General features: G+C 36.6%; 1 protein-coding gene across 1 annotated transcript; it reads left to right on the top strand.

The window, feature by feature from the left end:
* Positions 1-249: 249 nt before the first annotated feature.
* On the top strand, positions 250-14,731 carry DMRTA1 (DMRT like family A1). The gene is made up of 2 exons (XM_006067057.4): positions 250-1,378; positions 4,566-14,731. Exons 1-2 carry the CDS (start codon positions 736-738, stop codon positions 5,408-5,410), a joined length of 1,488 nt encoding a protein of 495 aa, XP_006067119.4. The 5' UTR covers positions 250-735; the 3' UTR covers positions 5,411-14,731.
* Positions 14,732-15,288: the final 557 nt, after the last annotated feature.

Here is a 15,288-nt window from a genome sequence, read left to right as displayed (position 1 = left end):
CTGGAAAATACAAAGGGCAGGGGAGCCTGGCAGGCTATACAATCCATGGGGTCGCAAAAAGTCGGACACGACTGAGCGACTGAGCACACACACCATCTTAAACACTTCATCTGGGAAAAGGAAAGAAATGGAGAACTCCATGTTCAAATCTTCAGACTTTCGTAGGAGGAGCTAGGAACTGGGGAAAGAACTTCAAATCTTGCTTAATTTACGAAGGACAAAGAGGCATGGGAAGGGAGAGAAGATTATCTTACAAAAAAAAAAAAAAATACATTGAGGAATTCATGGAGAAGCAAGTGGGAGAAAAGGGCTTTTGTGTGTGTGTGAAGGGGCAATTTCTTGTGTCTCCCACCGCCCCTCCTCCCAGACGGTCAGGTCCCGCCGCGGCCCTCCCTCCCCAGTTTTAGCCCTTGGCCAGTAGATCCAGTGGGCGGGGTAGCCTCTGCAGTCTTGCCTTCTCTTGCTTCCGAAGGCGAAGGCGCGCGGAGAACAAGGCATTAACTTAGCGCCCTGGGACTCTAAGAGGCTCAGTGGAGTTCTGCGCCTCTTAGAGTCTCCAGCTCTGGGAAGCGGTTATCCCCAGTTCATCGAGGGAATTGTGTCAGACTTTTTCGGTGTGGGGGTAGTAGGCAGAGGGACCAAGGCGGGCCCTCCTGGCTCCCGCATCTCACAGGGTTAGCTGTGGACAGCGCACTCGTCTGTTGCGACTCCTCCCTCACCAGACACTTCTCGGAAATGGAGCAGTCACAGTGTGGCAGTAGAGACCGCAGCCGCAGCGGCCCACTCCACCTGGCCCCGGGACTGGTGGTAGCTGCCCCTCCGCCCCAGTCTCCGGCGTTACCGGTACCCCCGGGGATACCTGTTCCTCCAACTTTCCTGCGCCCGTCCAGCCTCTTTCTGAGGGCAGCCTCCAGCGCGGGAAGCGGAGGTTACCCGCCGCCTGCCGAACTGGAAAGGGGGGTGGGCGCTGTGGCCGGTGGCTACCCACGGACACCCAAGTGCGCCCGTTGTCGCAACCACGGAGTGGTGTCAGCCCTCAAGGGCCACAAGCGCTTCTGTCGCTGGCGGGACTGCGCGTGTGCCAAGTGCACCCTGATCGCCGAGCGCCAGCGTGTCATGGCCGCACAGGTGGCGCTGCGCAGACAGCAGGCCCAAGAGGAGAGCGAGGCTCGGGGGCTGCAAAGGCTTCTGTACCCTGGACCCTCAGGGCCAGGGGGTCGGTCATCCGGAGGCTGCAGCAGAACGGAGACTTCCCAGACGACCTCGAGCGGACCTGCGACGGTGACTGCTCTGGGACTGAGTGCCTCGAGACAGGCTAGTGGTCTGGCGACCCCTGTTTTCGAAATTTTCCAGCCAGATTATATAGAGGCAAAACAAGGTGAGTAGATCTTACATTTGCTCTTTGCAAAAGAAAAATGCTTGTTTTGGAGGAGGGAAAAAATCTTTGAAATAAGCAGCCATGGCATGGAGGAGGGCGAGAAAGAACGTAAAAGAAGCATTTAGGTTCTGGGAAGCTGCTTAGAGACTTACCACATTCACTTCCTTAGGGCTTTCTGTCCCCTTATGTGATAGGATAAATGAAAAAATGAAGTGCCAGTGATCAGTTGAGGAACTCATTCTAGGAATGCAGTTTGTGCCCAAATTTCCCTGCGAGAGGAGACGAACTTAGAGCAAAGATTGAGTGAAAAACTTAGTGAAAGAAACTGCATTTTGAGCTTGCTCTGTATTCTTTTTAGCTGTAAAACCAGAGTTAATGGTGATCTTGCATGGAAAACTCACTTGTGGTTGGGAGTACAGTCTTTACCTGTGGGACAGACCAACTAGAAGTGGGGAGGAGACTGAAATCTACCAAAGCATTTTTACTCTTTAAAAAATTTTAAGCGTTCCACCTCATTTCTTCAGCTGCTTTTTAGCCTCCAATAGTGTAGAAAACTAATGTTTCAAGTTTTACCTCTTCTCATAGGAAAGAAATTTAGGTTTTCTAAATTTAGGTTTGTAAAACCATTGATATGAATTTCAAAGTCCAAGAATTTCATATCTTTGGGGATTTTAACCTTAGAGATTTCTTATCCAATAAGTTTTAATTTTTTTCTCTTATTGACTGCAAACTGCCTTCACCCTCTGTGTCAGGTAAAAAGATTTCTTTTTTTGACTAGGGTTATCCCAAATTAACCTTTCATGCTAACATAAATCTTACTGTATTTTAGCAAATTTCATAATTCTACAGTAGGTCATTCTTGCACGAAAGTGTCATTTTGGTGTTTTTGTATAAATCCAAGATAGGTTGAGTCATATGAAATTAAAATATAATGATGTATTAAGTTATTAATTAGAAAACTTCTCTGAATTGTGAAAATTGCAGCTCTTAACAGATCACAGCATTTACTTTTGAAAAAAGACTCTCTATTTAAATAAGACATATATGATTTTGTTTTCACCTGTGTCACTTTTTGTCCATGTTCTAGTTTGTGTCAGTGGACAAAATGTAGTTTAAACATTTCTCATCAAAAATCAAGGAGGGCTGAAGAATAAAGTTGTTAAGCAAAACTGCTATAAAAAGAAGCAAAAATTAAAATTCTGCAAGCTAAATTGACAATGAGATCTGACTGTCAACCTTCTGCTAGGCATTGACTTATGTGATTTTTTTTGAGGGGGTGATGTTTTATAGATCATTTATTTTATTTTATTGTTTGCCTCAGTTGACCTCTTTTTTTTGAAAAGACACTTCTAAATTGACTACCTTCTCTTATACAATATCCATGAACTGTAGTAAACTAGTGTATTTATTCATTAAACAAACAGTGGTTCAGAGGTGAATAAGATTTTCCTACACAAAAGAATATTATAATCAAAAGAAGGAAAATTATATGTGTCCTAAAACTACAGTATAATACATAGCATACAATGATAAAAACCAGCTACAGGAGTTGAGAGAAAAGAGATGACATAACAATATTGCAGTATTTTAAAGACGCTTATTTTCTAGACAGTCTGATGCCATCAGTATTTCATTACATTATATTGTGTTTTATGCATAAATTACTATAGAGATGAAAATTACTATAGAGATGAAACTGTGATACCTTGCACGTTCAAGGGGTCATATGTAGTGAATCATATTTATAAATAAAATGGAGTGGCAGACCAAGGCTGATCTATCTCTATATCATTAGATGACATTTATTGTTTTATTTAAAGGTGAAAATTCTAGAGTCTTTGTGATTTTGCAGAAGCAACACTTTTTTTGTCATGTTTGACGTAATGACAGCATTTTCATTCTCAATGTGTTAAATTGTACACATTTAATTTTATAAAGCAAACTGTAGATATTTGCTTAGAATATAGGACTGCTCTTTGAGAAAACATAGGAGCGTTGCAAATCATTGCTATATGTGTTTTGTTAGTTCATAAATCTTGTTCGAAGAAAGTTTGACAGTAAAACTGAATACCTCATTGACAGTTTACACTTTCTAATGGAAATAGAGAAACTCCATCTATAGATTAAGAGTAAATGTAAATCAAAATAAAAATATTTATTATTGTTTTCCTGGCATTAGCCTTGCAAAAAGTATTTAAAGATAGTCTTGTTTTATTAATATTCATATGCTCAACATATTGAGATAGAAAATCAAATTTTTCTGTGAAACTGTTTTCGGAACATTTCCCTTAATATTGAAAGGGAGTTGTGAGTTAAGGCAAATGACTAATATTTTTTACAAGATACTTTGAAAGTATATGCAGATTCCAATAGTGAAGAGTGCTGTAAATTATTTTCTTTTAGAAACAATTTGATTATAAACTCATTTACTGATATTCCCTAGAGATTTAATGAGAAAGTACATATTTTACAGAGGATTATGAAAAATATCAACTCTCTATTGTGTCTCACATAAAATGAGATATACAAGCTCTGATATGATTTGAGATTGGTATAGCAGTTGTCATTATTGGTTTAGATTTGAAAGGAAGTGAAAAATTCTGCTATTTTTTTCACATTATTCAGGAACCTTATTTGGAACCTGAAATGTGAGTGAAAAGCCAGTTTTTGAAATTTAGCATTAGTGATTAAATAGAATATTCATTTTAATAGTAAGATTGTTCTTTTTTTCTGGTTTCTTATCTAAACAATTGTTTTATTTAGTGCTTTTTGCATATTGTCACTGTGGGAAAAAAGCCCTCATGTGAATAACAACAAAACTTGGGTAAAATTTATGAAAATTTTGAATTGCTAAATGGGGCAAATAATGTAAAATATTGGTGTTAACCGTTTGAGGGTAACAATAGATTTCACTTTCTCATTCCTAAATAACTACAGCATTTGTATATTATAGAACTTTGTGATCCTGAAATGACATGATAAATTGCATTTTCTCACTATTGCAACACCTGCATTTTCAAATGATATTTTAAAATTTTTGTTCATTAACGTCTTTTACAGTGAATAATAAGTATTATTAATATACTATGAGTAAACAAGTTATTTTATCCAGCATTAATTATAGTTGGGCAGTACTTTGTTCTTGGAAGTTTTCCCTTTATTTCATTCCTTTTTTTCCTCTTCCCAGGACAAAAGGAGAGTAAATGTGACTCATGCCAGAGTGGACAAGAAGAACTGGGGTCTAAATCCCATCAATTTACCCTGAGATCATCTCCTAAGTCTAATGATGTCGCTGGAAAACAAAACATCAGGTCATCTATTTCAGAAAACCCAAACAAGGATGATAGCATTCAGTCTCTTTATCCTGGGGAGCAGTCAGGAGGGGAAGAGAGTCCCAGGTCCCTGTCATCCTCTGATTTGGAATCAGGAAATGAAAGTGAGTGGGCCAAAGACTTCACTGATTCTACAGCCAGCCATCCCACTGTGTCCTCTAGACCAAGAGATCCTCTTGATATCCTTACCAAGATTTTCCCAAGTTACAGACGCAGCAGGCTAGAAGGCATTCTGCAGTTCTGCAAAGGGGATGTGGTCCAAGCTATTGAAGAGATCCTAAATGGAAAAGAACACAAACCAGACACCAGGGACCTAGCAAATTCAGGAGCATTGGAAAACACAGCTTTTCCAAGAGTTTCGAATTTTAGTTTAGCTGGAATTGGTTTTGGAACTCTAGGAAATAAATCAGCTTTCTCTCCCCTTCACACTTCTGCTTCTTACGGAGGTGATTCAAGTCTCTATAGCTTAAATCCTAGACTAGGTATCAGTCCATTTCGACTGGCATATTCCTCTCCAGGGAGAGGGCTGTCTGGTTTCATGTCTCCATATCTGACTCCTGGGTTGGTACCAGCATTGCCTTGTAGGCCAGCTTTGGATTATGCCTTTTCAGGAATGATTAGGGATTCTTCTTACCTTCCCATCAAAGACTCAGTAACTGGTGGCAGACTGTATTCCAGGCCAAATCAGAGCAACCTGTAATGCATCTGCCTACGTCCCTTTCTGGAGTATTTCTAGAAGCATGCACTATAACCCACATACCCACATCTATTAATGTGTTCTCTATGTATCAGTCTTTAAAAATGCTATTTTTTTTTACAAGCAATATAATAGATTTGAGATCTAAAGACTCTTCTTTAGCATTTATTAAGTGAAAGAAACATTTAAACATCATGTGTGCCTTGAATAAAACCATTTCAGGAAATATTTTTACTTTAATGAATTTTCTCCTTAAGATATCGGTTGTAAATTCCTAATTTAACACTATACTTGTTTTTAGTTCATTGAAAAAATGGAGCATATAATTATAACATACATTATGAAGCAGTCTAGCATTATATAAAATGAGCCGGAAGTAAGAATTGAAAAATTGAGGTAATTCTAAGTAGTATTCTAAACTTTTTTTCCTCCTTCTGCTTCTTGTACACAGGAGAAATAAAAGGTATTCAAAGTATTTTATTCACATATAAGTGATTAGTAGTTAGTAAAACTGTTGAGACATTTAAGTCCTTATTTTTTTCTGAATGCCTTGTTTTTCATTCCTATCTACCATTGGTGATAAGTGCCATTTATAAAACATTTCTGTTTAAAGGAAACATTTTGTGAGTTAAACAAAGGTCTATGAAGTAAATCTTAGGAAATGAGAATGCTCCATCTCCTGGCCACTATCACTAATTGCAGCTAAGTGCTGGAATGGTGTAGAAATTAGATACAAATGGTTCCTAATATTAGTATGATGTACCCATTTTTTGAAAATGGTTATTTTGGATCACGCTATATTGAATTTTCATATTATAAAATGAACATCTAATGAGGATGAGGATTTAAATCTTTACGCTTATGCTTTAATCTGGGGAAATAACCTTTTCCATATGTTTGTGGCAGGACTATGGCAGCCATTCTCAAAGGTAAAAATCATTTTATTCAGAAAACTTAAATAGCTGCTCATATGAATATTAAATGACTCTAGATAGATAATGCTTAATGCATTGAAGGGATAAAAGATTTCCAAGGGGAAAAATTGTCATTAAATTTTAAAGGTTTTCTTGAGATTTTAAAATTACTTTTGTTCTCCATCTAGAGAATTTGAAAGTTATTTATTTTAGTCAGTGGGAAGTCCCTGAGAACAAAACAATTTTATGAAATTTTCTTTATTTGTCATCATTTATCTTTTAAAGGATTGGAGCTCTATTCTGTTGTTAGGAATAAATGGAAATCCAGCTGTGGTGTGAAATAGTTGATGAATTAGAGATGGTTAAAAGAATTTGACAGCATTATTTACTAAAGATTTCTTAAATTATGTGTATGTGTGTGTGTATGTGTGTATTTATATATACTTGTGTATCTTACTATCTGTATATTATACATTTAAGCTCTGTTGGTTCTGTCATCTTTAGACTTTTCCATTGAGCCAGATAAGAATATATTTCTAAAGTATATTTTACCAGCAAATATCATATTAAATAACTGCATAGAATCTGATGCTGATTTAGGATGTAAATGTGTAATAGAGTATGCATTATTTTTAATGATATGAATGTGAGAAAGCAGATCTTATAAAGATTTGATACAGTTAATATTCATTATTTATTAAAAAGGTTTTAGATTCCAAGCCTAAATCATAGTATAATGCTTGGCAAGTAGTTGATATTCAATTAATATATACTAAATGAAGGAACCATTTTGGATGGTAGATCTCTTTGAGACTGATAAAACCAAAGAACTCTGCAAAGTGGTTTACAGACATAGTTTTGAATACAATTTCTTGGGATTCTTGAATCTCCTAAATGCCATTCAGGTTAGAATACTTGGTGATTTTTAAGGTATTTCCACTATATTAATTCATTTGTTGAATGTTATTTTAAAAGTGCTAGATCCTATAGAGGATACCGAATGTAAAATGTGCTCTCAAAGAAGTTACATTATACAATAGAGGTCTGATACAACAACATAAGAGTTCTAGAGTTGCTGGATTCTTTACGTGGATTATGTGATGATGTGCATGTATCCATTTGCCTTTTGAACTGGGGAGAACATCCATTAGGGACAGTTTTCAAATTTTTAAAACTGTTTTATAATTTTAAAACTTAAGTTAATTTACATAGTACTTTATACATTTCCTACCCTTTACAATAAGTTTAGAACTCAAACAGTCTTACAGAATATTTTGTCCAACCACTAACTTGAATGTGAGGAGATTGAGGTTTGGCAATAGTATTGCCCATCCTTATGTTAAAATACTATTGCCAGTTGTTAGGAGTGGAAGTTACTTTACCAGTTTCAATTAGGCTATAAAGTCTGAGGAAGGATTCATGCCTGTTTGTCCACTCACAGCTTCCTAGAGTTTCTGGGACTTAAATAGGTGCTCAAGTTTTGCACTGACTGAATTAAGTGAAAGATAAAAATACTAGTTTATTCAACAACTATTTATTAAGCACCTACTTTGTGCCAGGCATTGTGCTAGACCAGAGGATAAAGAGGTGCCAAGATATGAGACCTGCCCTTAAGCTGCTCACAGACTGTTACCCATGTATACAAAACCAACCCACCAACCAGTGGTGGCAGTATTTGACAGTGTTGGTACATCAGCGAGTTCTGTGTAATCTTGAGGTTTATGCTCATCCATGCAGCTTGAGGTATGAACTCCTAAATCACTAATTAAGGATGGGAAGGAAGAAGGAGAATACCTATTCCATGTTGATTCCTCTGATTCAATGCGTAGGCCTCATGGTGTAAGCTGTCATCTAGCTATTCTGTGAAAATGGATTAGTTAGGGGAACAACTGAAGAGCAAGTGAGTAAAATCTGCTATTTTTCCCTTCAACTTCTGCTGAACCAAAAAGATGCTGGGGATTTTAAGACCTTCCCTTCTAGAGATTCCTGTCTGTGAACTTGGAACTAAAAAAATTATTTACAAAGTGACCTATCCATTCAACTCTTTTTTAAAATGCATGTTCCTTAGACATTTATTTGTCTTTGAAATTAAAAAGCCTGCACAATACAAGAGAAGCTTATGTACTGTGTAAATAGAATTATGCTGGCAAGCACAAGAGGAGATGAAGCATCATCAGCTTCATAAAGTCAAAGGTCTACTCAGGGCAGCCTGATTCTTAAGCATAGATGCTCATCCTTTAGGAGAAAGGATCTCACTCAGATTCATTCTTCCCATCCCCACACATCTCCAAATAATCTCATTATTGATGCCTCCACTGCAAAGCTATACCTTTAATTATTTGGCATCATGTCCTGTAAAATTTAAGCTGTTTTGATGTAACACTTCAGAGCAACTGTGCCAAACATTAAAATACCCTTTGTTGGTTTTTGCTTACTAAATATTTCTCAAATGAGAAAAATTCATTGTCATTTCCCCTTTCTGAACTCCATGCTAATGATGAAGGGTTCGGGGAAAATAGGATGACAAGTATAAGAACTATAGCGATGTCTATTTCTCATTTTTACCTAACTGGTAATTTAAAAAATGGCATTTTAATTTCTCAAGACTGTGTCACAGTATCCGTAAGTCAAAATGACCACATGATGTCGTCTCATGAGAACATTAATAGTTTTAAAATAGGTACACAAATGTGGTCTTTTCAAAACATCTATGTCAAAATGTTTTTTAAAAATATCCAATGTTAACATCCATCCTAGCAACAAGTTCAATAAACAATGGACTAGATGTTTATAGTTAGCAGGAAATATAAAGAGAGTTGAGCAAGTGTGCCAAAGATTGTTGACTAGAAAAATCTGAGTCAAGCAGCAAATGTTTTAGAATCCTGTCCTTGACCTTTTATAAAACTTCTGGCAGATGAAGAAATAAAGATATACAATTCATTGTTATCTTATTCATGGACCACACTCATCTGTGAATGGCAACTGATTTTTCAGTTGACAGAATCAAATTTTAAATGATTGATTCTTAGACTGTAACTCCTATTGCAGTGAGTTGATATAACATTCAAGATCTTAGGGTTAAAAAAATCAACTGTACACACATAGATAAGAAGAAAGAGAGACCTGAGTTTGCAACAAGTTTTTGAGAAAAAAAGTAATGTTATTTATTGGTTTTACTGTGAGATTACCATGTAACATGGCTGTTCTAAAAGTTCAGTTGATATTTAGGTTACATTAATAGGAAAAATGTATGTAAAAGGAGGGAGATGATGGTTCCATGTACTCTGAAATATGAGTTCTTCAGATATTAGCTTAAGTAATGTGTTCAGTTCTGAGTGCCATATATGAAGAGTGATTCTAAAACTTGGGATATAAGCAAAGAGGCATAAGATACTAAATGACTATGGTGGGAATGTAGGGTTCTATAAGAAATATTTTTAAAAGTAGGAGAAATGAAAATGTTTAAAGAACTAGCATATAACAAAAATGACTGTAAGGTGAATAGAAGGCAAAAGTTACATAGAGAATTTAGAGGAACGTGAAGAAGGATACTGTAATTGCATTTAATCCACTTCTAGTGAACCTGGAACCCCAAAGGCAGACATCACTAGAGAAATAAACAATGTTAGGTCCAGTTTGTTTGTTGCTGTTTGATTGTTGATTTCATAGGTGAGCCATTCTTTTTTTTTTAATTTTATTTTATTTTTAAACTTTACAATATTGTATTAGTTTTGCCAAATATTGAAATGAATCCGCCACAGGTATACACATATTACTGTACATGGTTTTTTTTTTTTTTTTATTGTTTTGCGGGATATATGGAGTAAATGAGCAGCAAATGAGTTTTATGTTTATGCTACATTTATCAGTCAGTATTCAACCAGGAAAAGAGTACCAGTAGGGAGTTATTTTATATTATAAAATATAAAGTTATTTTATAAATTAGGGAGGTATTTTAGAAATTCGACTGAATACGTACATAAGGAGCTGGGAAGATAAAGTTTGGTAGAGGGAAATAGGCAGATCAGAGAGTTACTAACTAATCTGCCAAGTGTTGGTATGGGTAGACAAATGGTCTTTCAAGAGAAGTAGAAATTTTCAGGAAATCTGTGAGATCTAGCATGTCAAGTCACTCAGATGGTTCCAAGGAAAGGTGTTGTGAAGGAGGTATAAAGGAAGTTAATGCCTCTGCACAGCTTCTAATTCTGTGGGTCTGGAAGCAGGTACCAGGTGATGGACCTGAAACTACAGGTGATCAGCAAGTCCAGCAGTCCAGTGCACTCCTTGTCAATATGGCATTCATACTCACTTTTACTAACCATATTTACTTCCCAATAAAGGTAAAACGTAATTCATTATTTCACCTAAAATTGATTCTTTGTTCAATGAAAACATGTATGTCCCTTCATAAGAGAGAATACAAAGTGATTTACCCATGTTTGAGGGATGCTCATTCCTCTTCTGACTGAGTCAGAACCCCCCTTAAATATCCTATCATTCTGAGGTATTGTTATAACCACTATTAGTAAATCTTATGTTACAATAAGGAAATGGGGGTCACTTAGAAGCAAGGAAGAAATAAATGCTCCTATCAGTGCCCTCATGTTTTCAACTAGTCATGACATCAGTAATATTTATAACTTTGCCCATTCTCCATTTCATATTCTGTCTACTCTGCTAGTGTGTAAGTCAGTCGTGTTTCCTTATTTGTTGAGATTACCGAAATCTTTATTCCTGTCTGTTGTTATAGTCCTGTCTTTATTGGGTTGTTCTAGCTTTCCATTAACTTTTACCACAGAATATGGGAAGACTAAGCGATACTCTGGAGGATCTCCTGCATTCTGGAAATATTTTCCTCACCCTTTCTTGTGTCAGTGTTATGAGGTGCCCAGAGTAGCCAGTGGTAGTCTTAGGTTCCAGTACAATGCTGTATTCTTTGGTGGAATCATTTCTCCTTTTGGAAGTACAACTTCTAAACCCCCAAAAAGTTATAGGGAAAGGAAATGAAAATGTTGCTTTTGCATCATTATTGTTAATGTGAGAGGAGCTGTTTCCATATCTGCCCTATGGTTCCTAAACTCCTAAATTCTGAGTATAGGAAAAACATCACTACATATTTATAGCTTATTCAAAGCATTTCTTGCATCCTGGATGACATTATTTCAGCCCCATAAAGTGCTATCACCAGCTGGTGTCATAACTGAGTCTTCCAAAGGCCATTCCATAATTTTATTAGGCCAGCTGTTTCAGGATGAGGGGAACATAATGACACTAGAGAAGTGCATGAGACTGAGACCAATGTTGCACTTCACTTGCTATAAAATTGTTTTTTGTCTTTTTTATTTTTTTGTCAGAAGCAATGTTGTATGGAATACTGTGAAGATGAGTATGGCATTCTGTAAGCCCACAGATGGTGATTTAAGCAGAAACACTAGGGTAGGAAAGGCAAAACCATGTCTTTTCCAGTGAGAACAAAGAGCTACTCCTTCAATGATGGGAGTGATTCAGTGTAACAAACTTGCTACCAGGTGTCTGGCTAGTTCCCCAGGGAATGGCCATTTTAGGGCTCAGTGTTGATCTTTGCTCTTGGCAGGTTGGGTACTCAGCAATGACTTGAGCCAAATTGGCCTCGATGAGTAGAAATCCATTTTGCTAAGTCCATACATAAGCTCCATATTTCTATGTAATTATTGTCTTCATGAGCCAATTGAGCAATTATGGGAATAAAAGAATGGGAAAAGAATGAGTTACCTTGTGTATATGTTTATTAAGGTCTCTTCCTCTAAGGTTGCTGTTTGGTGAATATTTGTTTGGGACAAAATTGTTCTCTTATCCATACGCATTTGGAGAGGTCTTTCCACATACATCTTCTGTAGATCATATATCTTCATGTTTCTTCCAAGCTTCTGGCCATTCAGCCAAACTGTTAGTCACTGCTCATGACTCATTTTAGATTTATACCTCTATTCACCTCTACTTCCAGGCAGTATGAAAGCTTGAAGTTCTGCCCATTGAAAAGCTTTTTTTTTTTTTTTTTTTTTTTTTTACCACTTTCAGGGTCTTTCAGGGCCACACGTGCAGTGCAGCTGTCCACGTCAGCTACTGTCACGATAGTGTGGGGAATTGTCTGTGATTAAAGATCAAATTGTGCTTTCTCATTCTGTTTTCATAGACAACTTCACATTACAGAAAAAGAGAGGAGGCAGTACGGCAGGAGTACGTGAACCATAGATGTTTGGGCCACTTTTTGTACAACTTATTTGTGACTTCAAAACTTGTGGAGAAAAGCCTAACTATTACTTCCACTTGATGGAATACTGCTACAGTGAGCTTTTGGGGCAGACAACATCCTATTCATTAGGAGTGTTTCAGGGCACATCATTATTTAATGACCAGTAGTAAGTGTTTGCACTCAGGCAGGACCCAGTAATGTGTTAGAAGCTATTTCTCAGTTGAGAATAATCTGCTGAGAAAGTATAATTTTTCTCCAGAATCCCAAAGAGATATACTATGTTTTATCTGTAAGGTTCTGCTTTAGGTTCCCCAACTGTCATAGGCACTTCAAGCACTTCAAGCATGTGAACCAAGTGGCAAGACAGATTGAATAGAAGCTTGGTTCTGTTGTAGAATCTCCTTTTGATCTGGACCCCAAATTGACAGCCTATTGGGTAATTTGGTACACAGGTTAAAGTAAGATGCCCAAATCATTTATTTTTTGCAACCAAAATTTAGAGATCCACTTCTCAGAGATAGCAGGTATCAGATGCAGAAACACATTCACCATTTGATAAGAGAAATTTTGATAGGCACCAGACCACTGATGCCTAGAAACTTCACATATGTAATGTATCTCTGATTTTCTGTGGTGTTTATTCTTCCATTCTCTGGCATGCATATACCTTAATAAGATATTTAGTGTGTATACTACCTTTTGCTCATCAGGTCAAATCAGCATGATATTATTTATATTGTTGGCTTGCTTGATGTCCTGTAGAATAGAGAAGCAAACAAGTTCCTAGTGGACTAAACTATAGAAAATGGTTGGAGGGTTGGTAGAGCCCTAAGGAGAGATACTAAAGTTTACTGCTGTTTCTGGTGACTTTAACAACTCCAGAGAAAAACTATTTTTGAGATCAATAGCTCAAACTGGAGAAAAGGGGCAGTATTGAATTGCTCCAACAAAGCAAACACACCGGGAAATATAGCTGCAGTTGTAGTAAGCACCTAATTTTATAATAGTGTGCTCTCATTCCTCAAGATCCATCTGCCTTATCTATAGGCCAAAGAGATGAATTGAAAGGGGATGTGCTAGAATCCTTTAAACTTCTGCTGGGGATACAAACCTTGGCAATCTCTCCAGGATGTTTGTTTCACTACTTCAGTGGGGTGTAAGTTCTAAAGAGCTCCATTTGAAATTTCCTATTTAATCATCCTCAATACACAGGAAGCCTAATTATTGTAGGTCAGGGATCCAATTTGGGGATTCTCCCAGTTGCTAGGTATGTCTTGACCAATTGTGCTTTCTAGAGTTGAGGAAATAAACACTGGGTAAATGGGTACATTTACTGTAATGTAAGACTGGTTTGAAACAAAATGTCAATAATGATTAGATCTCATTCCTCTTCCTTAAACCTTATCTAGCCTGGTGGATCATAGTAGCAGTTTAGCTTCCAAGGGAATAGCCATTATCCAATAAACACTGAAAAAATTATTATTTATCTTTTCCCAGGGTATAGTCACCTGGTAAATTAGCTCAGGTCCTCTTGGATTAAGCCAGGAGAAAGATTTATAGTTTAAGTTATTAGAAGTACAGCAGAGTCACTACTCAAGGGGATCATCCTAAGTTTTCATAACAGGTTCAAGATTAGACATTTGTTGAAGAGCCATGAGTGTCCATTATGGAGATTCAAGAAAGACTTTCATCAGAGTTAGTGCTTTCCCACATATACAAATAAAGTATGATTTTACCATATTTCCCACCTATTTCAGTCATAAAAATATGATTGAGTAGTCAATGCCAAAATCTCTGCAGGCCAAATCTATCTGTTGCTTCAGCTCAATGTTGTTTTTTTAAAAAATAATATTTGTGCTCATCCATGGGTGCCTGAAAGACATGTGTGCTCTGTGCTGTTTAGTGACATGTTCTGTATATGTCAATCAGATACTGTTGGTTGGTTGTGTTGTCTAGTTCTTCTTTATTCTTCCTTTATTATTATTCTGATAATCACATGAATTGCTGAGAGTGGGGTGTTAAAATTGCCAGCCATAATTGTGTTCTTTCCTCTCAGTTTTAGCAAAACATACACACACAACACATATAATTTTACCTCCATGTAGAAAATATTACTATTAGTAAATTAAATAATCGGAAATAATATAATTTGGTGACTGATGAAATGCTGAGTTTTTGTCATTTTTAGGTTTTCAAAACCAAAGCAGATGCTTTGGTTCATATAATTTTATTCTTTGATTTAAAAATTTGTTTTCTAACATGCTCTTAATACTTTCAAAAATATAAGGATAAATTAAGTCCTATAATTTTTAATCCTTGTAGTCTTTATAGATAAATGTAGAAACCTATGATTATTTCCATGGGTGGAACACACTGGGAGTTTTATTACAGTAAGATTACTTTGACTTAAAAATGGTATGTCTTAACATCTTGTCAAAAAGCAATTATGAATTCACAGTTTAAACCATTTTACCCTTCTTGTTGAATATACATAGCAGTGATAGATTTAAAATACAGTTATTTAGAAATTAAAAAGACATAGCCTTGCTCAAAGACAAGATAAGTATCTCAAGAGATAAGAAATAGAGCAGGATCTGACAATAAAGAGAGGGCTGGACTAATTTCCCAGCATTACCTTCTGTTCATGGGTAGTGGAATTAAAAAAAAAAAGATGAGTGCTGCTAAGTCACTTCAGTCGTGTCCGACTCTGTGTGACCTCATTGACGGCAGCCCAC

The sequence above is a fragment of the Bubalus bubalis genome, chromosome 3 (genome assembly GCF_019923935.1).
Source record: "Bubalus bubalis isolate 160015118507 breed Murrah chromosome 3, NDDB_SH_1, whole genome shotgun sequence".
NCBI lineage: Eukaryota > Metazoa > Chordata > Mammalia > Artiodactyla > Bovidae > Bubalus > Bubalus bubalis.
Note: the sequence above shows the minus strand (reverse complement) of the source record. Positions and strands in the feature narration are given on the sequence as shown.